Source organism: Branchiostoma floridae, chromosome 15 (genome assembly GCF_000003815.2).
Source record: "Branchiostoma floridae strain S238N-H82 chromosome 15, Bfl_VNyyK, whole genome shotgun sequence".
Taxonomy (NCBI): domain Eukaryota; kingdom Metazoa; phylum Chordata; class Leptocardii; order Amphioxiformes; family Branchiostomatidae; genus Branchiostoma; species Branchiostoma floridae.
The window spans coordinates 17605201-17631231 of NC_049993.1; the positions used below are offsets into that span (position 1 = coordinate 17605201).

Genomic DNA, 26031 nt, shown 5'->3' on the forward strand with positions numbered 1-26031 from the left:
GTTTGCAAATGTCACATTTCTAGTGAAAGTTACACTTCTGTTACCGCAGCACAATCAGAATCAGGTCCGTTTTCAGAGCTTGTTCTGTGGTTCCTGCCTTCGTCACTCTTCTCGTGGAGGACCTGAGAGTTGAAAGGCGTTCGTGACGTCATGTAGCGGCGGCGATCGAACGCGCTGAGTTCCCTGGAGCCCGGCAGGTTCGCAAACACGGCGGTGTTTACAGGGTTCATCTGTAGGTCCTCCACCTCGTACTGAGTCCGCACACAGCGGCACAGCACGTCCACTACCACCTCCCGGAACCGCCTCCCCGTCAGGGAGTACAGGATGAAGTTGATGGCAAAGTTTAGCTTGAACATCAGACCGAGGGTGAAGGCGATGACCTGCCATATCATACAAACAGCATCGTATTATTATCACGCCATGCAAAAAATAAACTATACCATACCTAAATTTTTTTGACAAATGTTATGTCACAAAGTAGCATAGAAATACTCCATCCGATGCATGTAATAGTTCCCTTTATTACCTACCGTAGATTCCACTCGATATAGTCCACTAGTATTGTAGTAACTGAAAGTGTTGTAATATAACGTGTATATGTAGTATTATGTCATACCTGTGACGCGAAAACGTTCGATACGGGTGTTTCGGACCAGGCCGTACGCTTCCGTATCGCACAGGTTCGAAAGGCATATCACACAGGCTCCATTCGAGTGAATCGAATTGTTTCGAGCGGGCCGAATACGGCTTGATTGGCAATTCGAATACCTGATTCGGACGTTGGAACATTGCTGTTGCAACACTTTTGGTTCGAGGGCACCAAATTTGTTCAACTTCTGGCGCATTTCGCATCAAAACATGGGTTTTCTCAGGTGGGTATGTCGGGCGATCCGACCCGCGGTCGGGCTGATACCTTGGGCGATGCGAAATACACCGTGTTTTATTCTATATTTAGACTGTAACTTCTGTTATCTATATATTACCATACATTGTCAATGACGCAATTGTTTCTCAATAAACCATCTATCTATCTGTCCTTTAAACTTAAACGGATTGGGCAGACTGCAGCGCCATAGACAGCCGCTTCCACATTGTTGTTGCTCTATACCTAAATGTTATGTTTGTCCTAGGTTTGTCTAACTTGAAATTGTTCGTTGATGCAATAAAAAAACGGCAATGACCTGCTTACGGAAGAACGTGAGCTCGTCGATGTCGTCCATGGTGCGGGAGGCCAGGTCGTACACAACCACCACGGACTGGGGAACCGTCAGCACGAAAAACGTGGTGGACACCGTGAACAGGACGATGGTGATCTGAATCAATGTGGGGAAAAAGTTGTATAAAACAACATTTGGTTCATACTTTTCTTCAAGTAAATGCTAGTCATACCAAAGACGTTAAAATGGTACATGCTGCTTTCTCTGCTTAACACTCAGCACTCATGAGTTAAACACACATCACTACCAGCGGACTAGCCTCCTGCTGTAGTAGCTTGCACGAATGTGTGGCCTAAGGGCTATAGAAATGGAGATGGGCGCCGCCCCTAAGCATCTATTACAGATGTACGGACAACTTTTTAATGCATGAATAAATAAATAGACGAATATAGCAGATAGAGACGAATTAGTTGTATGACAACATGAAATGCAATCAAAATTTACTAGAATTGAGTCGTTCTGCCAGTTCATTCTCGTGACGCCAGTTTATTGTCCAGCGTCATAGATGTCACTCCAGAAGTAGTCTCCATAATCTGTCCATTTTTAGAGATTAACTTGTATCTAGTTATCAAATCTATAGCTTTTGTAGACGTCGTACTCAGTTTAACGTAAAAGTGTGAACTTAGCATCTGTCTAACAACTTTGTCTACAACATCTACATAAATATACGAATCTCTTTAGATCTGTTGAAGCTTCCAACCTGTTGTTGCCGCTTCTCCGTCTCTACAACTGCAACCGACAGGCTGCGACGGTCCTGCTTTTTCTGTAAATAGAATCAAGTACTTGAACGAGAGGTCTTCCAGCTGTTGTTTTCAATTGAGCAGCCCTTAGATACAGTCTTAGCTTTGCTGGGTTTTATTGGACGTTTCAATGGCGGTTCTGGTCATCTACATCTGCAAGGTTATACATCAGATTTTAGAGTAGTCAACCAATTCAAGGCCTGGTAGCAGTCGTATGATCGTCGCACTGGGGTTGTTTGGGGCATAGTCGTCCGTATGCCATACAATACAAAGGCTGCCATAGATCCGTGCGGGATGTTATGTTACAGATCAAATTAGTACGAAATCCTAAAACGAATTTGACCGTTTCTCAGCAAAGACTCTTTGCAGTTAAAACAAACGTCTAAATATTTCTAACACCATAAGCACCTACGACATTTTGGTGTACTTTGTGGTACAGATACCTACCCGCAGTACTGTGGTGGCAATGATTGTGTTGAGCACCCCCACCGCTGCAGTTGGTATGAGCCGCCCGGCAGCCATGTCATATATGGTGATGTTGAGCCATGTCTCTGGATCGCGGAACTCACACATGTTGTTCCTTTCCACCTGCGCCCAGAACTCCAGGCAGCTCACACTGCAGATGACTATAGCCAGCCCCAATAGCACCTGCAAACACGATTAGCATGATAAAGACAAGTTTATCACAATTGCTTGAAGATTAGACCGTAAACATATCTTTTACTACCTTTCTGTAACTGCAGATGACTATAACCAGCCCCAATAACACCTGCAAAATGATTAGCACGATAAATGAATGACTGAATGAAGACCTTTATTGCACATTTTTCCGCACCAGGCTAAGTACAGGTTACAACAAGACATGTTGAAAAGATACTGTAAACAAACACAAAATGAGGCTATTGTTGTACAAAAGAGACGGCCCGCCTCAGCGAAGTCTGGTTCTTGTTTCCGACGAGTATGATGATGATGATGATCACAGTTGTTTTTGAAGATTAGCCCCTGTATTTTTCTTACTCTCTCTCTCTTCACTAGAGGCGGTGACTGCGTCACAACAGCTGAGCTGAGCTCATACGATTTGACAAAACTCTCAACGAATTTCCAAGATTTTTTTCAAAATAAAGATTTTACCCTTTTTGTCTTTAAAATCACACTTTAAAATCATACCTCCAGCTGTGGCCACTGCACGGTCGCTTAATGCGGTGTGATACGTTCTTCTTCACACTCACAATACGATACAAATCAATTGTCACTCATATATTGAAACATATGACAAACATAGTTTGGTAAGAATGAGCACGGAGTGATGAGTGGGGTTTGTCCTCTTTTCAACTCTGTGTAGCTTTACAAAGTCAGCTGCAGTATAAACCCAATCTGTTCAGACAAATTAATCTATAGCCTTATTGTTAATTTTGGCCTGGGGTAATATTGGAATAGATGGCTTCTATTATTAATTTCTCCCGGCCGTCAGGTATAATTAAGCACATCGGCAATGCCACGGGGGCGGTTTCATTATTAAATGTTCCTGAGGGTAGCATTTTTCACGAGTCGGAAAATCGACATCATCGACCATAAGTTAGTGCCTTGTTGCAAGAACACTTCTCTGGAACGACGAATATGTCGATATTGTAGTTTAGATAGAATAGAGTATGAACAGCATTTGTAGTAGAATTTAGATTATACATGTACAACAAAGAGGGAGCTGAACTTTATAGACTCATAGAACATACGTTTCCCTACTCTATACCTAACTAAAAAATTCATATTCCTAATGAATGTAGACAAACCTTTAATTGTGCATGATATCTGTTCCTACATTTTTAGTATCATGAAGAAGAGAGAAGAAGTCGAATTCACTTAGTACAATATGATGTGTTGGTTGACTTTGTATATACATGCCATGTATCTGTCAACTATTCTTTTGTTGCGACCTGTACTTAACCCAGTGGAAGTATCTGCACTATAAAGGTAATTCATTCATTCAACCATTAATTCATTACGATAGTGAAGAGATCCAGACGGTATTCCTATTCTTTTCTGACTACTTTATATAGATACCCATGAAATAAAGGGAACAAACGTCAATGCTAACGTTACATAAAAGATCACATAAAGAGCAAAAATTAATAGATGATTTTTAATATCGTACCCCAGAGAAAAATAATGTGGTTGGAAGGAGTGCAGCATACATGTAAAACATGCCTAAGGGGAGAGTCGAAAACAAATTAATGATTCGATACTCTAATCAGCAAAAACAGATGTATAATATATAAGAGCACAGGGCATCCGGTGGTTGCAGTTGCGTTCAGTTACATTTTTATGAAGATATTAATCAAGCATAACATAATAGGCGAACAAACTTTAAGCCCTAAACAGGAGCATGTTACTAAGATAAGAAATGACAAGAAATAGATTATTTCAGATGTTATCAGGTACACTGAGCCTGCAAAACGACCATATGGATGTATGTGTAGCATACACAAAGGCATTGAGGACGACATAGCATATCATTGCTTCGTTTTGTGAACCAGTCCAGGACAGATTCATGTATGAGAGCTCCCGGCGATGACTACTATTGATTTTAGCGTGTTAGGATACCTATCAAGCATCCAATGAAATATTAGTTAATAGTCTCATTAGGTTCGTAAGTCATTTGGAGGCTAATTACTTTATTCTAAAACTTGTAAGCTGCCTTTTTCAGCAGAAAATTGAGAACAAAAGTGATTACGTGAAGAGATATTTACCTATAAATCTATAAAATACTACATTCAAATATTTTCCTGGAGTCCAGTAAACGGGTTGAAAGTACAAATTCTTTCAAATATATCGAATCTGATGTGACTGGTAGCGAATCCTTTATTTTTATTTTGTTGTCGTCATTTAAAAAACACATAATCCGAACATGCACCAATGACCTTCAAATGACTTTGAATTCTTTCATTGAATTTCGAAATGTATACTCCTTGTGAATATAAGACGATTCGATGTCTGAAACACAACTTGTCACCAACTTTGTTACGGTACGTTACGTCCACTACTGATGTTCCATGTGCCGTATTCAGATAGGTCCGTTTTTCACGCTTTGAACTTGAACTGTTATTGATTACATAGACCATATGGGATCCCATTCTGTAATTCCTAGTGCCCTAGGGCCTATGAAAGGGCTAAGGGTGATTTACAAGACGAACGACTTGCCATTTTATGGGAAAGAGACGGATAGAGCACCGACATTTTGTTGTCACAACTTATATACATGACCACTGTGGGTTGGTGGGTTGAAAAGATCCAAGATGGTGTATAAAATCATTCTAGAAAGGGATCATCTATAATGTCGTGCTCTCTATCAGATTGTCTGCCACCTCACTCTGTCTGTTTCTTTCTGTGTGTCTCTCTTGATATGCAGAGCTGCCAGAAGCAAATACAGGCACTTAATAGCATTTCTCATATGACAAAACAATTTCTCTGCGTCTTTAACCCACCAACATGGCGGCCGCCAAAATTGTGTCATCTTAGTCACGCGACCCTCATATCAAAAGCGAAAGCTTGTGGGATAAGATTTACCGCGCACCCTCTTGGTAGTCTGCATGGAGCACTTGATAGCATTTCTCGCAAAACACGTAATTCCAAGCATACTATAAGCCAGTACTTTTGGGTTAAAGGTTACCACCAAAATTGCGTCATCGTAGTCACGTGACCCTCACATATCATAAGCGAAATATAAAAGGTTTCCTAAGGGTTAATGTTTACCACGCACCCTCTTGGTGGTCTGCATGGAGCAGAGCGCGCTCCTGCGCATGGGGTGACACACCGCGATGTACCGCTCCACCGTGAAGGCCGTGGTGATCCAGGCAGACAAGTACCCGGAGGAACGCACCAGGAACTTGGTCAGCTTGCAATACACGTCACTGGCGTGGATGAGCTCATGGTCGTGGAAAATCTGCAAGACAACGATTGAGGATGAGGAGGATTGATTTATGTAGCAATTTCAATCTTTACATCCATACACGAAATAAAGCGCTTACCAACAAAGTTTTGATCAGTCCTCTGATCTTTGTCAAGTTGGAATGATGCAAATTCTATGTCACACATCCGGATCGAAATTGTGACGTCAGTAAATGGTCAAAGGTGCTTGAAAGTCGGTATTGGCCCCCGTCTCGGTTATGGGAAGGTTGGCGGCCGGGACCGACTTACAAGCAGCACATGAACTTACATGAACACAGATGAACTTAAGTATAAGCAGTTGATTTTCAAGCCTCTTCTCGAAGTCTATAAGACGTTATGTGTAATTTTAGTCATTCCTACGCAACTTGGTAATGATAACAGCTTTTAAGTAGAGCTCTGGGGAAACAGACAGTTGAAACATCTTTATCTATCTTCACTGAATCATTCAATGACTGACTTTAAATGTATAAATAAATCTACAGGCTAAGCTTTATCAATTTCAGCGTCTTGGTTTGAAGCAGTGGAAGTCGAAATCTCACACTTCGTATGCACAGGTTCATCGGTCTTCCATTGACGTAGTAGAAAACGTCATGCCCTTAATTGAAATGAAAGCTGCTCTTTTCATGAATGACTTTAAGACACAGACACAAGATTCTTTCTATGTGACGTTATGTGTAACTTAGTCATTCCTATATACGAGGGGCGTTCAAGAAGTAATCCATCTGACCCATTTCCCAAAGGAGGAGATTAATGAAACTTGGTGCAGTTATTAGTCTTTCTCTTCATAGGAATCACCCAGAGTTATGCATTTCTACCATCGTTTGATGCAGCTCTGTATACCGTTTTTGTAGGACGCCCCAGGTTGGTCCTGCAACAGATGCCTCATCAATGGCAGAAGAGGGACGACCAGGTCTGGGAGCTGTTTCCACAGACTTCCGGCCATGTTTGAATTCACAATTCCAGCGTTTTACAAGGTCATATGATGGGGAATCATCACCATAAGTTTCTTTTATTTCATCAAAAGTCTCATTTGGTATGCGTCCTTTCAAATACAAAAACCGGATCACTGCGCGACACTCAACTGGCTCCATTTCACACCTGGTCCATTTCACACCTGACTCAGTTCAAACACCTTTAAATCAAAAACCAAAATTAGTTCAGAGCTGTTTTTTGCAACATAACCCATAGAGATATGAATCATTACATATGCAAAATTTCATCTAGATCAAACAACTGGAAGTGGGTCAGGTGGATTACTTCTTGAACGCCCCTCGTATGTCTCGTAACTTGGTAATGATAACAACTTTTAAGTAGGGCTGTGGGGACAGCAGACAGTTGAAGTATCTTTATTCATCTTCAATGAATCATTCACTAACTGACTTTGAATATATACATATATCTACAGGCTTTATTTTTATCACAATTTCAGCGTCTTGTTTTGAAGTAGTGGAAGTCGAAATCTGCCACTTCGTATGCACAGGTTCATTGGTTAAGATGGATGGTGCTCTTTTCAGGAGTAATACACAGAGATAATTGTACGTTACTGTAATTTCATGTCTCATCTGTATGTTGATTGTAATTCTGTGTTATCTAATACTATATATACCGCATTTCCGTCTCCGGGAAAATTAGCTGTCAGTTCGGTAGACAGCTGAAGTAGAGTTTTTACCCCAATCAACTCCCAGATGATGAAGAGAAGTAGAGTGATGGTACTTTACTGTAATTTCATACTTCATCTATATGTTGATTGTAATTCTGTGTTATCTAAATCTATACATTGCATTTTCCACTCCCTGAAGAGTGACTGTCAATTCGGTAGACATCTGAAGTAGAGATTTTACTCCAATCAACTCCCAGATGATGAAGAAAAGTAGAGTAATTGTACGTTTAAGTAATTTCATGTTTCATCTGTATGTTGATTGTAATTCTGTGTTATCCATAGACTGTATTTCCGTCTCCAAGAAGAGTGGCAGTCAGTTCGGTAGGCAGGTGTCCTATTAATTCCCAGATGATGAAGAGAGATTCAATCAGTCCCTTTATCCTTCCCGCCGACTGTCTTTTCTGTTCAAATCCAAACCGAAAATAGAGGCGTCACATACGGAGATAGTGTTGGCACACAAGTCCGCCCTGGCGCCAAAAGTCGTCTAAAGTCACTTCCGTGCGTCAATGCTAATGCCAGGTAATACCGGGGGAGCAAACTCTGATTTCCGATAGGGGTATCTTCTTCTCTGCGTGGCGCCTCCTTAACTACCTCGCTGTACTTAACCCGGCGATTATCCTTAATGCAATAATTATAGCTGATCGAGTTAGTCACGTAGTCCTTTGACAGGCTGACTTTCCCTGATAATCCACCACTCCGCATGGGCCTATCGGATTTACCTGAGCTTCCAACCGAGGATGTTCGAGAGATACCAGGATCTATGCATGTGTCAAGGGGACCAGTATGAGACATCCGCACGCATAAAGGTGGTATCTCACCGCACTCGGGGCACCGGTGCGGTACTACGGGGTTCGTTCACTGCGGTTGTAATATTTTCACCGATATGATTTAGATATTGCATAATACGTAAAACTATGACTTAGAAGACACCAAAATACTCAAAGCGTAAGAAAGTTCGTTCTTTGTCTCTGAAATTCGTTGCATAATCTTTCGAACCCCACACGTACTCCCCTGACGGGCTGATTTCACTTGATAATCCACCACTCCACATGTTAAACCGCAAGTGACTATCGGATTCACCTGAGCTTTCAACCGAGGATGTTCAGGAGATAACAGGATCTGTGCTGTGTCAAGGTGGTATCTCACTGCACCTGGGGCATAGGTGAGGCACTGCGGGGTTCGTTCACTGCGGCACTGTTGTGATCATCATCATCATCTCGGCCGAGTTGCCCGGACCAGGTCTATTCTCTTCTTCCAGACATCTCTGTCCCCCAATGTGTTCTTTATCACTGTTGTCATATTTTCGACGATTTTTTTTATGTATGATTTACCTATTGCGTAATACGTAAAAGTATGACTTAGAAGACAACACACAAAATACACAAAGCGTAAGAAAATTCGTTCTTTATCTCTGAAAGTCGTTGAGTACTTTTCGAACCCCGCAGTGCCGCACCGATGCCGCAAGTGCAGTGAGATACCACTTTTAGATGCTCAGATAGAGTTAACCCCGCGTGGAATAGTAATCTGTGGGGAATAGGAGTAGGATTTCCATGTCGTAAATTAGAAATCACAGTTCGGCAAGCATTGTGCCCCTGAGAATGAGAAGAGAACAAAGTGTTTCTTCTTACAAACTATTGTAAGCTTTTATTGGTCATCCGTACTAGTCTTTGTATAGGTCGATGAAGGATAGACATCCACGTAATGAGATACTCAATACAAAAAAATTATCATAACAAGCGAACGGGGGAATGGAAAAATAAGAAAAATCTTTCTTCACCTTATTTTCGTACCTTATCTTATAATCATGTCTTTAAGTGTATCGTAAATGAAGACAGATGCTCAGTACAAATTACGTAAGCCCCTGGATAAGTTAGTAAACGACCAGACGTTTCAAACAGTATCCATTGCCTTTCGTACCTGACGGATACTGTCTGAAATGTCTTACTGTTAACTAACTTATCCAATGGCTTACGTAATTTGTACTGAACATTTGTCTTCATAAACGATACATTTAAAGACACGGTTATAAGATAAGGTAAGGAAATAAGATTAAGAAAGATTTTCCTTCCTTTTTCTAGTTCCCCCTTTAAGTAATTTGTACTGAACATTTGTCTTCATATACTTTGGCCAAGTTAGGAATAAAAGCCTAGTAGGAGCTAATTGGCCTAGGAGTGACCGGCCTTAAGTTGGGGTCACACATGCGTATATATTCAAGTCCGTTTGAGGTGCGTAGGAAGCTCTTAGTCTCTACCGGGCTCCACAGGTCGTGGGAAAAATAGTACAACTTGGACAAATATAGATACATAACCTGCCATATGAGTTAGCTGACCGAGAAGTATGGTTAGCGACCCAGCTAACTCGTCTGACATGTTACCTGTTTACGTTTGTCCAATTTCTATTATTTTTCCAACGACCTGTGGGGCCTGGTGGAGGCAAATACTCCCATGCGCGCCTCATACGGACTTAAATATATATGCACGTGTGATCCCACCTTAAGGTCGCAAACAGTTCTCCTCTAGCGTGTTTTCTGTCTAATTTGTGGCCAAATTGTCCTATTTTTCCAGTGACCTGCGGAGCGTGGTAGAGGCTAAGTCATTAAAACTTTCCGACTTAATTGCTGCTTTATCCGTGGCTGACCTACCGACCACAAAGTCGGTCACCTTTCTGGCTTAAAGGTTAGACGTAATTTCCAACATGGATTTAATGATCGGATATTCCGATTGAGGATTCTCTCGAGGTTTCACCTTCCCGGCTAATTGTATCATGGGTCAGGTCACTTCTGCCGTTATACCCCCCTTCCACTTGTCGCCGCGCTCTTTCTGCGACCTAAAATTGGACAGATCGTTCAGCGAAGTGCGTAGAAAAAAAAACAACGAATGATTTTAAGATTTGCGTGTTTTGCCGTCTTTTCAGTCACACTTTTACATTTTCTATTATACTACCTGGATGAAATCGAAGAGTGTGTGGAGAAGGACAACCTCAAGCCAACCGTTCACACTTACGCCACGTCTTCAGAAAAGACGCTGGAGCCGCATGTTCCCCGTTTAGGAACGTTATTCGAACCGACACACAACTACCTGGATGAAATCGAAGATTGCGCACATCTTTTGTACGTCGCAGTGAGAGCGCAGCGTGATCGCCGTCTAGAGTAAAGGGGGTCTAAAGAGACTACTCTCCAAGTAGAGGCCCCGGCTGTTTTTTTTTTTTACCTTTTTTAGTCCTTTTTATCGGGCTTTCTATTTTGTAATTTTTCTTGAAGTACGCCAGCCAGGTTTTGATATAACAAGATACAATACAAATAGAAAGCCCGATAAGAACGTCTAAAAAACGTTAAAAAAGCCGGAGCCTAACCTCTGCCTGGAGGGTACAAAGAGACCTACTTCTACTGGGTGTCATGATACTCCACAGAAGGGATCAGAATACTGCGATCAGTGAGTGACCGTGCAGAGACCAAATTTGTATAATTGTATCACACAGGATTTCTTTATTTTGAAGATGGTATAAGACGTATTAATAGATGATTCAAAATGCATTTAAAGAGATACAGCGTCAAAAAGTTCCTTCTTTAGCTATGAAATTCTTTGGTCGCACAGTGCGGTCGCTGCATCTTGGAGAGGGGAGTATTAAAGACATATCTGGAAGTGATAAAACTGCACCGAATAAGTTCCCTTGATGTATTATAGATACTTTAACTTGAACATAACTCTCTTTTGGGACAACTACCAGAGAACTGTAACAAAGTGGCAGAACAACCAGTCTATCATTATTCCTGTAGTAAACATGAAGTTAATGGCTTTTTATTGCTGGGAGAGTTGCATTCGAAATCACATTTTTATTACAAGGTCTTTTTGTAATCACTTCATATGAAAACAGTAAACGAGTATCTCGTATAAAAAGTGATTGAATTGATGTTGTCCAACGAATCGTGTCTCGTGAAATCCCACAGTCTTTATTGCACCCCAAACTAAAGGTGGTACATGGTATCTCACTGCACTGGCTGCACCGGTGTGGCACTGCGAGGTTCGTAGATGACTCAACGAATTTCAGGGATAAAGAACAAATTTTTTGCCGTTTTGTGTATTTTGTTGTTTTCTAAGTCGTACTTTTACGTATTGCGCAATATATAAGTTATAAAAAAATGGTGAAAATAACAACAAAACAGTGCCGCTGTGAACGAACCCCGCAGTGCCGCACCGGTACCCCAAACGCAGTGAGATACCACCTTAACTTAACACAAGTTTCAAGTGCATTAAAAATGAGAAAGTAACAGAATATATGCGTGCCACATGGGGCTTGCTCTGGGCACGTTTGAAATTACTGGCATTCACAGGCAGTTTTAGCATACTCCCGTCCATAAACCCACTTTGATCGGGTACATCGTTACGTGTCTATCCATGTTCACATACAGAAGAAGCTGCTACAATCAAGACGATGCGCTTTAGCATAGTGTAAATGTGAGTGCACATACATGTACATTTCAGCAGATAGGCCAGGAGCAAGAGAGGGGATTCAATGATCACGTAATGAAGCATGGGGACAGCGTTTCATGTATATTGATAACTGAGGCAATCGGGCAGCCAGCCGGGGAATGTTGCGACAGACGTTCGTTTCTGATAAACCAATGTTCGACCAGATGGAAGAACTGGGGCGGAAACATGATGGACACCGTGCTAGAAGGGGAGACGATGCCATCAGAATTTTCCCCAGTAATACATGCGTTCCAATGGGAGAGTTGAGGAAACAAATATACAATTATCTATACCACTATTTCAGGGGGGTGCGGAAACCCCCTCGATGGAGAAAGGTCCTTTTTTTACAACTTATTCTACAAGAGTAGGGTCATTATATTTCAGCCATACATAGTATGGTGAAATATATTGTATTCGTAATGTTTCTTTCTTTCTTTCTCCTGTCAAATCTTCAAAGTGATTCATCTCCGCCGTTCCTGGACCGAATGACCTGAAATTCGGCACAGGGGTAGAGTGGGCCAATACCTTGATGCTTTTCTCCCATTTTTTTCATATCTGCCTCTAAAATGATTTTATTGAGATTTTTGGGTCAATTTTAGACCAAAACTGTATATTTTGGCCCCTGTACCCTGGTATTACAACCAAATGAGCTGAAATTTGACAGAGATGTGCCTTGATAATGCCCCCATATAAATTCGATAACACTTTTGGTGTACAGTACAACAAAATGCTTATTTTTGCGATTTTTTTACCAATTTTTGACCAAAAAAGGACACTTTTGGCTCCTGTACCTTGGTATTGCAACCGAATGAGCTGAAATTTGACACAGATGTGCCTTGATAATCCCTTCATATAAATTCAATAACACTTTTGGTGTACAGTGCAACAAAATGCTTATTTTTGCGATTTTTGGCCAATTTTTGCCCAAAAAAGGACACTTTTGGCTCCTGTACCCTGGTATTACAATTAAATGACCTGAAATTTGGAATAGATAGGCATTAGATACTTGGTAACAAGATTCAAGTAAAAGTTTTGACATAAACAACTTTCAAATGATTAATTTTGGCACTTTTCTGAGGGGAAATTTGTTTTCTTTTGGCCTCCTGACGTGACCTTCCGTGACCCCGCACAGAGCCACACCTGTGCGCGTCAGCCGGAGAGTTAATTGAATCAAAGACCTAGCCAATCAGCGAAGAGGAGGCCAAAGGCTAATTAATATTCATAAGCGGGGCCTCATGATCCCGTATATAGTAGTGTTCCCGCCAGGGGGAGCGAAGCCCGCCTAAGGCTCTCGCATTTTAGACTATTCAGAAGGCTTTATATTGTATCAGTTCTTAGGGGCATATCTATGATAATCGCAGCAGTCACTTAACTTCTCTTCAGGAGTGTAGCGTAACACTATTTCAGGTCAAATCGTCAAAGGCAACTAAAAACAAACTTTAACGTTACTGAGTTCAGCAGTACTTATAACTTGTTATCCGAAGTTGAAACGCTAGCGATGGTATTTTCGCTGCGCTGTTAGCTCCGTGCGACAGTTGTTGACGGTCTTATAACGGTATATTTTGCACCCCTGTACCCTGGTATGAGTAACATTTGGTATAGATAGGCATAAGATAGTTGGTAAAATGATCCAAGTAAAATTTTTGGCATAAAGTACTGTAAAAGGCTTAATTACAGCACTTTTTTTAGGGGAAATTGGTTTTCTTTCGTTCTCCATGCCATGACCTTTCGGACGTTCACCCCACAGAGCCGACATCTGCACCTGCGTCTAGCCGGCAGGAAGAGTTAATTCAATTAATGGTTCAGCCAATCAGCGAAGAGGAAAGCGAAGGCTAATTAATATTCATAAGCGGGACCACACAATACGTTAACTTGAAGACTCAGGCCGTACAGACTTCTCGCCAGGATTTTTTCAAAGCGTCGGACAGGGGTCCGGGGGCCGCCGAATGTCCCTGGCGGGGTCCAGGGGCAGGGCCACTGTGGGGGGGGGGGGGGCCCAGGTGGGCGAAGCCCCCCCGGAAGCTCTTGCATTTTAGACTATTGAGAAGGCTTCTTTTATCAGTTTTTTTAGGGCCATATCTACGATAATCGTAGCAGTCACTTACTTCTCTTCAGCAGTTTGACTTAAAAATATTTCGGGTCAAAGCTTCAAAGACAACTAAAACCTCATAAACAACAAACTTTACTTAGCTCAACAGTATACAAAAATATTGTACGGGTTGCCATCCTTAGTTGTAAGCGCTTATTTATAGCGCTAGTATCTTCGCTGCGCCGTTAGCCGCCGTGCGACTTTTGTTGACGGTCTGATATCCCTACGTCGCCGCCTCGCTGATATTCCCACGGACATGTTTCAAGAAAAATACCCAGCAAAAAACGCTGTTCTGCGTCAAATTCTATTCTATAAAACATGTGGGACTCAGTGTTACAGTCTAAATATTTTGTAGAAGCACCGCTGTAGGAAAGAAGGTCCAAGCAATGTAAAACATCACGTAGCATGAAGTTCGCTGTCAACTGGCACACAGCACATGCCTGTTTGAAACTCTAAGTCTAATCAACAGCCGTGTTTGATTGATAGCCGGCGGTCCTTTGATGAAGTCGGCGAAAGGTGCGTTAGTTAGAAAATCTGCGTCTAGTTTTGATACGTAATTATAAGTTAGACAGTGGCGAGAATGATTATTTTCTCATCAATATTTCTCTTCAGAATTATTTGAACTTAATTGTACATCTAAACAATTGGCTTACCTGTGCAATGTTTATATGATTAATGATCAGTGTACTGAAATCATGTGTAACGTATGGCTCCTAGTCAATAGATCAGCATTTTCTCTATAGTGACCACCTGTCTATAGTGGCCACATTTCCTAGTGCTGTTGTTGTTTGACATAAACTTTGAACATTTAAATTGTAAGCTTTAAACTGCCAGAGTTTCAGCCCAATAAAACACTCTCAGCGCCAGGGTATGAACAGACTGACCAGACAGACGAAAATAAATCCTCGAACAAGGTTCAATCGTATCTTCCGGGTCTGGCAGGAAGTTGTTAAACTAAAATAAGAATAGGCTCGATGGCTGATTGCATACAAAGTAAAACAGTTTAACAGTTTTACAGCTTGAAGAAAACAAACGCTCCTACAGTACCTGCACCTGCTTGATAATTATTAAATCGTATGCCCTACTTGAATAAAAAAAGTTCACTGCAATAATAAATGTACCCACATCACAAGGAGCTTATACTTTTTTAAACTTACACCTAGTTATCGTACTGAAAATTGTTAATGACATTACATGAAGTCATTCAACAATTTTCAGTCATGATGAAAATTTTCTGAATGGAAGGTGTGATTATTGTCATTTTCTGAAAAATAGAAGCAAGCTCTGTTTTTACCTGGAATCAATTCACAATACCAGTCCACTTTGGGGGATAATGCACTGTTAAGAGGATGTTCCATTTTTGCTCAGGGGTGATTTGGAACAGTCCAATGTTGCGTGGGAAGGGGTATGGCTGAAATATGCTGTATTTGCTCTTAAGCAAATGTCGGCCTTTCTAGTTCCTACTGCAACCACTCCCAAAATGCCCAGATTTCACATAAAATCCCAGCAAGAAAGGCTTTTCAATGGTTTAAAGCCTTGTTCTTATTTGAGGTCTCTCACCGTGGGCTCTAGGCGCAGACGCTAATGCTTGCGTCACCCCAGAAGGGCTAATAACAGGAAAACCACAACTTTGGCAACAAGAATCTTACGTGCACAACAAACGGGGCACCGGTGCGGCACTGCAGGGTGCGTTCACCGCGGCAATGTTGTGTTATTTAGATATTGCGTAATACGTAAAACTAAAAGTATGACTTAGAAGAAAACAAAATACACAAGACGGAAAAAACTTCGTTTTTTATCTATTAGATTCGTTGAGTAATCTTTCGAACCCCGCAGTGCCGCACCGGTGCCCCAAGTGCAGTGAGATACCACCATAACAACTCTTCTTGACAAAGACGAGGGATCTTTCCCAGTGTGAGTGGATCAAATAAACCATTCCGGATATGCAGCCTGTACTCTTCAGAACAAATCTGGTGCGTTACGCCATGAGGCGGTTTACCGGGAATGCAACGGAAACAGACAAACAAACGAACAAAGTTGTAGATGGTAATTTCAATTTGGTGTCAACTTGTCCTTGTCTGGACATTCAATATAACCGTTGAGAAGAGAGCAGACACACGAGAGTTATTTACAGTGCCATTGATAGATTAATTTACCAAAGGACGCTCTTGTATTTGATAAATACATAATACTAGGTTTTAGGAAGGGCATATCTTGCCAAGAAAGCCCATTTCCTTAGCTCAGCAGCCTCAGACTACTTAAGTATTGCCAGTATCTATCTCCGCGATCTCCTCCGCCCTTTGAGACAAATAAACGTGAAATATCCTGCAGAACCACGACCTGTGGTCAGCCTGCGATTGCGGTGTCTTCGCGTGAAGACTGGTCTGTTTGAACCGAAGCTTTCCATGCCAGACAGGGGATTGGTTACTTAAGCAAGGTGCAGACGGCATGGCGACATTGCACATTACAAAACGATCTTCCTGGGAATTGTGAGTAGATGATCTCCAAATTCATGATGTACATTCGGCATATTTTGGTTTAACATCTCCCAGTGTGACAACTTTGTGTTGCGACGATAATATATAGCATAGGCTGAATTGGAGGCAGTCTTTGAAGTTTCAACAGAAAAGTTCAAAAGTTAATTAAAGAAGTTTATTTGCAAGTTCGTGCCCGAGGGCTAACTGCAAGTACATGGTATAAACATAGTAGATATGACAACACCACACTCCGGATCCTTTCAAAGTACATTGACTAAAGACCCAACGAATGACTAGGAGCGATAGCATATATCATATACGGCCATGTAGGTGCTCTCTAAACGGTTCTTCTTGCGCTGCTCACGTTTTGCGTTAAGCTTATGGTACTTGGAGGTAAAACCAAACAGTGTATCAAAGCCATGACACCAATGAGCAATATCCTGTTTCGGATATAACTACAACGGCAAAACCCTGGTTTACACGTTAACAGGACATCCGATGAGCTGGAGACGTTCTGATATTACCTATCTTTACTTGAGAACAAAGTTAAAATCCTTGCTTTACAAGCTTAGGTGGGCAACCAGTAAGCCCGTGAATATTAGCTTCTTGACTTGACGGACGTGCAGTGAGAAATGCTACAGATAATGACACAAGATCAGAGCTCAACAAGATGAAACAGATCGGTGGACACCAGTTAGATTGCTTCTATGCGAACCCATCCTACTACAAGGACATGCGAACCCATCCTACTACAATGACATGCGAACCCATCCTACTATAATGACATGCGAACCCATCCTACTAAAATGACCTATCTGATCCTTAGCGGGGATATGCTTTAGAGATGATCATCATTCTTTGAATGGTGTAGAAGAGGCAAAACGGTCTTATCTGAAGGAATAGAGATGACCTATACATTACAGAAAATGGTGATGCTCAGATTTGTACAACTATAGTATACAAATCTGCGTGACCAGCTTCGTCAGGTTAGTAAGTCAAGAGAAATAGGCTTCTTTTCAAAATAGCCTCACATACATTTGCCTGGATAAGATGGGGCTATTCGGGCCCGAAAGAAGATAGCCGAGGAGTTACTGCATCGTATCTTAACTATGATGTATTCACAAAGAGTTCTTGTAAGAAAATAGACACCATTTGTAATAACTTCCAAGCAAAGCAACTCATATATGAGCCAACCCGTGTTACGGAAAACTCATCTACCTGTACAGACCTCATTATAGCAACAGCTCCCGAGAAGGTAATTGAATGTGGTGCGGAATCCACCGGACGTAGCTGTCACAGGATTACCTGTGCAGTACGGAAGGCCAAGCAACCCCGGGGAACTCCAAGAACGTCGAGAGTCAGGTCTTAAAGACAATTCAACGAAGCTGCATTTCAGGAAGAGCTGTATGGTACTCCATGGGCCGAAGTAGAAAAATGTACCAATTGTCAATGATGCACTATGTTGTTTTCAAACAATATTGACTTATATATGTGACAAGTATGCTCCTTGGATAATGTACGAATCCGGGGTCACGAGCCACCTTGGATAACCCAAGAATACCGCAAGTTGCCACGTCAATGTCTGTGAGGTTGTATGGAAAACCGCCATATTGTCTAAGAATGTCAACTGTTTAAAAGAGGTTTGTTTACGAAACATACGCAAAGGTCACTGTTTGTGATCATTCATAGTTAGGGTAGAAAAAATAACAATTTCTTCCAAATCTCTTCAGTGTCACTGACAAAAGATAATGGATGTTATCTGAAACGTCTGACCGTTTCCAAAATCATATCCAGTTGCTTCAACTGCTATTTGGCGTATGCAAAGGACAATTCTCTTTGGGAACAAAACTGGGCGATTATTAATTACATTCCTCAAATCCACGGCCCAGGAGAACAGTAAACGTTACATTATCCCTTTTATCTTCAACAACTGGGAACTAAAATTAATACCAAGCAAAAAGATACTGCCCGTGAAGATGAAAATGAGCTTAAATCACAATTTTATGATCGTTGCAATCGGCCTACTCCCAGTCGACCTCGGTTATTACCAACAAATATAGATTCTTGATAAACGGGTGCAGGCTAGTGGGAGTCATTCTTAGGACGGGGCATTTGAAAGAAATTGATTTGCTTTCTTAAGGTGGTATCTCACTGCACTTGGGGCACCGGTGTGGTATTGCGGGATTCGAAAATCAATCAACGAATTTCAGAGATAAAGAACAAGTTGTTTCACATTTTCGTGTATGCTGTTGTCTTCTAAGTCATATTTTTACGTCTTACGCAATATCTAACTTTCAAAAATTGGCCACAAAAAACACAACAGTGTCGCAGTGAACGAAACCCGCAGTGCCGCACCGGTGCCCCAAGCGCAGTGAGATACCACCTTTACCCAGGTCTGAACTATACGCGTACCATGCCTTGTAGGAAACAATTTAAAAACCACATTATTTTGATGATTTCACAGCCCCTCGAAGATTAAGTTTCAACAACAGCATCTGTAACCAGAAGAAGGTTAGTCCGCATCAGGTGTGGATAGTGGTGCGTACCTAAAGCCCGAAATTGGAATTGGACCTAAACATTGTACGCACCGAAATTGGAATTGGACCTAAAAATGTTTAGGTCCAAGTCCAAAAAAAACCCCCTAAATGTCCGGAGCCAAGTCCAGACTTGTAAAAAGCAATCTGTCACTGATATTCCCTTTTTTTGTTCTAAACATTTAAAACCTTCCAGAGACAGTGAAATTTGCACTGGAAAAAGATAAGAAACTTTGTGTTTACACTGGCTGTATATAATTTGCATGTATTTTTTACATTGCATTTCAATTCATGCTTTAACATGCAATTTTATATGCACCATCCCCTCTTCCCCTCAAAAACTAATTTTTCTAGTGCAAATAATGCAATGATGGGCTGAACCTGAACTGCTGGACCTGAATCCGGACCTGAACCTGAATATGAGTTTAGGTACGCACCCTTAGGTGTGGAAATCAGGTTATCTTGAAGCCTTTATCTACAAATTGCAGACCTCAGAAGGATCGATCACGGTGATGATTGATTGTGTGGCGAAGCACTTGGCTAGAATTGATATGGAAAAGGCAGCCATAACCCATATGTTGGCTGCCATAAGTTGTAAACCATATCGTCCCCATGTCAGTCATATGTTGTATACACCTTTCTCACGCGGCGGCCATGATAGATCGAAGATAAGGTCAATGAGGCAAACAGACAAAACTTATTCCAAAATCAGCTCCCATATAGTTTTCCACCGAACCACACAGATTTTCACAATATAAGATCAAATAAAAAAATGCCATAACTAGTGTTATGTGCCGACAGATGAAGCAATTTAGAGTAGCGTAGACTGATCACATAGTCCCTTAAGAGATGCAAAGTAAAAACATAATAATGCAAATATTTGACGGACACGCAGCCATTCTCTTATTGGTCGATTTTATAATTGCCATGCTATCATTGGTTGTACTGCTAATTATGATGGACAGTCTTTTGTTTGCCTCATTGAACTCGTTTTAGATCTATCATGGCCGCCGCGTCAGAAAGGTGTATGGTGACGAAGCACTACAACATACAGGTCAATTCCCAATCTTTTACTCCAATATCATAGGATGGGGCAGCACTACGGTCTGTTCAATCATCATATGACAGTACGAATACCCAACTGGGGCCACATTTTCTCATTTCACTGGTTGTGTATGCTTTCAATGAAGATATATTTACTGTATATTTATGAGGTAATAGAGGCAAGAAGTCAAATTATAATTCTAACATAAAATATAAGTGAAAGTATTATACAGTGTTCCTACATCAAGAACACGATCGGTAGCAAAAAATCATAACATTATTAGAGTGATAAACCTTTCAATCCAGCAGGAATTGGACTTCTCCAGTTGTTTTTGGGACACTGTTTCAAGTCCTCATCATCATCATCATCATCTTTCATCCTCTTGAGAGGTGGAGCAAACGAAGTTGGCCCTCCAGAACTGCCTGTCCTTCATCGCAGAAAGAAGACCTTTCCCCCCAGTCCTGTTTCATCCTCAATGAGCTTTTGAGAGTTGAGCTTGGACGGCCGACTCTTCTCTTAGTGTCGGGGGACCACAACAATAGTCTACCTATATCAAGTCCTCAAGACATGACATATTGACTAGGATAGTAGAAGCTCGGGGATCACGGCATATCTATGATCGCCGTTAGCCTACTTGTGCTATCAAGCGGCCCAAATCACAGGTCAATGGGGATATAAACCTTCCCTCAGGACATCTTCATTCCTTAAAATGGTCCTGGGGCTAGTTTCCAGAACAGGTGATCCTCAGTGTCCGTTGAGGTTATCAATGCGTATACATGTTGGCCAATATCTCCGTACAAAGGGCTTAAGATAAAAGATAACCATGCCAGGACGCAGGTAAGCTTCGCTGTCTTTATGGCTATCGGGCATTTTACTTTGCAATTCTGGCCATTTTTCTTTGATTACTATCTTTACTGGCCTTCGGCTAACCATGCTGTTATTGTGGACCTTTATCAAAAGCGTGGTTTGAGTCAGGAGAGTTAAAGATGGTCCTGGGCATTAAAGATGGTCCTACTGCACCGTTATTGCAGCCCTTTAATGGTGTCGTTTTTCACTACCATCTACGTAAAACCTGTGGTTTCAATTTAGACGTAGCGTGAGATCGAGTTTATTGCGAACCATTTTATCTAGCATTTTGCTCGCTATCATTCTAACGGTCTTGAATGTTGAATGTTGAACTTTTATATTGAATACTAGTACATGCAGTTAAGAAATATCTTTCCCAACAAAAACTACTGTACCACAAATATTTTGGCACCTGTCCAGTTAGAAGACCAAAGATTAAGGCCAGAAGACATAGAGTTACTAGTTGCCTACCACCAAATTGCCTGTTTCAAACATTCTCTATGAACGTTAAAAGATGATGCCTAGTGGCCGGCCGGTTGCTAGAAGATCGTTAGCCACGACGCCAACTCTGCTAATGCTATTTGTCGACACATTTGAGTTTTTCTGCTAAATTTTAAGTTGTTGATAATCCCCAAATTACCTAGGTTACACACACCATGAGTGATGGTGCTTTGAAACCATCAACCAAAAGATTCACAAAGCAAACTATGCTGAGGGAGTTCGCAAGTTCACCTCCGCAAAAAATCGATCCGGCTTTGGTTTCCTTATCCTTTTGGCCTTGGCGCCTAAGTTGGTTAGAGCCGGACCCCATAAAAGGAAACCATTGAATCTCGATACCCGAGTCAAAATTTAGGCGGATTTCATGGATTAAAATCAAGCGACTGGTGTACTGCTGGAAACGGTTGGAGTCCCACTGTTAAGCTCAGAGGATACTGCCGAGTGTATTTATTATTTTTGAATGCAGAAACTTTCGTGGTGGTTTACTGTTCGCGGTGGCCGCTTAACCGCGAACTTAAAACCACCGCAAATATTTATCCATGGGAGTAAGAGACTACATTGCATGGTGATACCGAGAATTTAAAACCACCGCGAAAAGCCCTTTTTCCCGCTATCGTGAAATTAAATCCTCGCGAAGTTAAATATATTTACAGTAAAACGAGCTGGGGGGAACTAACTTTGGACCGTACTTTGGACCTAAGTATAAATGGTCCTTCTTCTTTGTCGTGACAAGTGAAACTTGCGTCACATGAAATTAAAAGACCAATGTTTCACACCCTAGACTTGTATCCAGCCGTGATATAGGCTTTAAACATAGACTCTGGGGCTATAATGCGGCTGGAATCCAGGCTACTCCCTCACAACTCTCTCTGTCCAATGCCTCCTCCTGTCTGGTTTGTAATTTGACTAGTCCGCACTTTCTTACCTTGTCTTCCTTCACTTGTCTCGTCTTCTTTCCTGTTCTGATATGCCATTTGCTGATAGCAATCTCTAAATCAGTTTCAAAATGTATAAATGGGTTTATCACCTGACGTTTGATATTTCGTCGAGACTTGTCATGGCAAACACACTAAACAAAACGGACAATTCTGAAAAGCTGCTATCCGGATCACCAGTCCGAGGTGCGGCTGGCATTTTCTTTCAATTTCATGCATTTCAATAATTTAGACCCAGTGTCGGCGAAAGTGTCATGCTTCGGTGTCAATTTCAGACGTAAAACGTCCTAGATCTGATCTAGACAATGATGTATATTCGTATTTTCCCAGAGCTATCGTAGAGTGGAATTTGTTATCACCAAGCACAGAAGGGGCATCTTCTCTGGATACTTTCAAATAACGCTTGCAGATAGATGTGCAAAAGCTAGGTGTAACGGGTCCTTCGGTGTAATATAACCAGCTGCTGTCGTGCCGCGTGCCTGCGAAGCTGGTGTGTTACACCTAAGGGGGGTTATACCGGATATATAGATACAGATACAGTTATTGTTCCATTTCATATTCTCCGTATTTCAAACAACATACACGCCTACAGTGTATCCTACGAAGTGGGTTTGGCTCAGTGCCTGCTGACCGGGTGCCCATTGCTGCAACTGCCAATACTCTATAAACGATTTCCCCAAAGAAAAATTAGCACATAAAGATTACCACAAGCCTTGCAAATTGATGTTTAGACAACTGACATCAAATTTCTACTCTGTAAACGTTTCAGCCGCAAATAATGTACTGATATTTATTAGAGGTCATGAAAACTGTTGCAGTCAGCACTTACGTTTGGAAACGCATCGCTATTACAGCCATGGTCCTACATTGAAGCTTGAAACGTAACCCCGTAATTTTCAGATAATAAAAAGGATGGGCCTCCCGGGTCGCATGATGGAGATTTTGAAAATTTGCCAAGTCCACCTTCATGCCTGTATTGCATATTTTGAGCTAACTGTAGGCGAAATTATGGCAACGTACCAGGTAAGTATACATTTAAGATAGGCCATGAACATCAAAGAACTATAAAAGAGTGCGGTACTGGTAGTGGTAGTTGTAACTGCCTATTTCAAGTACTGTTAATGTATAAGCTTTTCGATAAAATTATGGTGGTTGATTTCACACATACATATCACATTAAACGTTACACATGAAAGGAGGTAACTATAAAGTTATTCTAAGAGCAGCGCTGTCCGTTTTGACCTCCTCTTTGAAGGGCTTGACAAAGTTATGGCAGTTGATTTGTTGCTTAAAGGACAGACTCGATTAAACCTGTCAAAACGTTACAACAACCATCAGTTTGACGTATAGCTGCATGAAAGATTGTCAAACTTCATAGAGTACAGTAATGGGTTTTGCTACGGTCAATTTGACTTCGTTGCGTCCTCGGCAGCTTGTGAGGGAAGCTTGTTTGCGGGCAATGTTTCACATGTCTGCAGGTGTCCATCAATGCCACTTTGTATTCTGTGGACCCATCGGCAATGCCTCGAGTTTATTTGGTGCTTCAAATTACAAGGGTGGCGTTTAGAGAGTTAGATAGAGCGCCCCAACTATGTGATGTTTAACATGTACTCTTCTATTAAAGTTGGAGGTAAATTTACTTTGGTGATGTCAAAGACACCACAGCGTCCATGTACCGACTTTTCAGCGATGTACACGTTGTTCAAAAACCACGTCTTATGTCTAGTGACAAGGTCATTCTCGACAGACCTATAGATCTGACACGTCTTATGTTACAACAACTCGTAGACTAATATCTGGCATAGGTAAAGCATTTATTAGTCACTAAACCGGAGTCCTAAACAATCATGCTATGTACAGGAAAATCATGGGCATCACATACTCGGATCGTGTCACCAACGAGGAAGTCATCAGCAAAATAACACATACCATAGGGCCACATGACAACCTCTTAACAACTGTAGTGAAACGAAAGCTGAAGCTGTGGCAAGGTCTTCAGGTCTCGCAAAAACAGTATTACAAGGGACAGTCCCAGGAAGCAGGAACAGAGAAAGACAGAGGAAAAGATCGGAGGATAACATAAGAGAGTGGACCGGCTTAAGCCTAGCTGAAGCAATGCGAGTGGCAGAAGATAGAGCTAGACGGAGGAGGGTGGTGCAGCGAACTGTCATGGTGCTCCAACGACCCACTAGATGGTCAAGGGATAGGTGAGGTGAGGTGAGGTGAGGTGAGGAAACCGGAGTCCAATACAGAGCTTTATTGCCTATTATGTACATCATGGCTACTGTTTACTATCATAGCACGTCGTAGAAGAAATATTTGATGCAGCAATGCCATCAAGTAATAGACTATGTCAGCAACTAAAGCCTTTCAAGAAGCAAGAAGCTTGGTAGTTTTGAATCATTGATTAGTCAATGATCTTGACTACTCCAAAGACATTTGCAGCCGAGTCTAGTAACTGGCCTTGGCGCTATTGACCACAATTGTACGTTATAGATCGAACGTAAAACAAGACGACATGTCTGATCTTGTAAACTAAAAGGCGATCAGAGTGAATTGAGGACACATGCAATCATGACTTTGTTTACCGGCTAAGAGAAATCTATAAGATGAAAGAACTTGAAAGCTTGGTAGATTTGATTCATTGACAAGTCAATGATCTTGGCTGCTCCAAAGACCTTTACAGTCTAATCTAGTAATTGGCCTTAGGGTCATTGACCACAATTGCACGTTATAGATCGGAAACAAGACTGTCTGATCTGGTAATCGGTGAGATCTTACCTGCAGCTCGAACTTTAAAGCTTGACAGATTTAAATCATTGATTAGTCAATGACCTGTAGGGATACATGAACCTTTGTTATATGCTACCTGGAGCCTATTCCAGTAGTTAGCATTGTGGCTATATTGTCCACCTTTACACAAGAATGACATGACTGATCTGGTAAGCGGTGAGACCTTACCTGCAGCCCGACCGATTTCAGTAGAAAGACGGTGTCCGCAGCCACCAGGGAAGCCAGGTAAAGACTGAAAGGCGCCTCCCTAGCCAGCCTAGTCTAGTTACTGGCCTTGGTGCTGCCGTTCACCATAGCACGTTTTAGATACAAAAACGTGTGATCTGGTAAGCGGTGAGACCTTACCTGCAGTCCGACCGATGTCAGTAGAAAGACGGTGTCCGCCGCGGCTAGAGAGGCCAGGTACAGGCTGAAGGTAGCCTTCCTAGTACCTTGGGGATATCGTCCACCATTACACCTTATAGATCGAAAAACAAGACTACCTGTCTGATCTGGTAAGCGGTGAGATCTTACCTGCAGCCCGACCGATGTCAGTAGAAAGACGGTGTCGGCCGCGGCCAGAGAGGCCAGGTACAGGCTGAAGGGCGCCTTCCTCAGGCGGGGGCTGACCATCACGACCACCGACAGCACGTTCCCAGGGATGCCGATGGACAGGATCGCGTAGGTCATGATGTCGTAAAACAGCATGAAGCTGGCCTGCTTCGCCGCGAGTTCGGGGTTAATGGTCTGTCCTTCATCGTCGCTGTCGTTGGAGAATGCAGTCTTGTTGAACAGGAATGGATCCAT

The 26031-nt window shown here is 41.9% G+C and overlaps 1 protein-coding gene across 1 annotated transcript; it reads right to left on the bottom strand.

Moving 5' to 3' along the window:
* On the bottom strand, window positions 1-26031 carry LOC118431588 (probable G-protein coupled receptor 139). The gene is made up of 6 exons (XM_035842830.1): window positions 25759-26031; window positions 5712-5894; window positions 2405-2605; window positions 1918-1980; window positions 1182-1313; window positions 1-380 (listed from the first exon to the last, which is right to left on the bottom strand). Exons 1-6 carry the CDS (start codon window positions 26029-26031, stop codon window positions 30-32), a joined length of 1203 nt encoding a protein of 400 aa, XP_035698723.1. The 3' UTR covers window positions 1-29.

Bases quoted from the DNA above. Each gene is read 5' to 3' on its own strand.
- LOC118431588 (XM_035842830.1), bottom strand. From the start codon at position 26,031: ATGGATCCATTCCTGTTCAACAAGACTGCATTCTCCAACGACAGCGAC. The intron at 5,895-25,758 runs GTAAGATCTCAC...GTTGTCTTGCAG, and splicing joins TGACATCGGTCGGGCTGCAG to ATTTTCCACGACCATGAGCT. The intron at 2,606-5,711 runs GTGCGTGGTAAA...TCGTGTTTGCAG, and splicing joins CCATGCAGACCACCAAGAGG to GTGCTATTGGGGCTGGCTAT.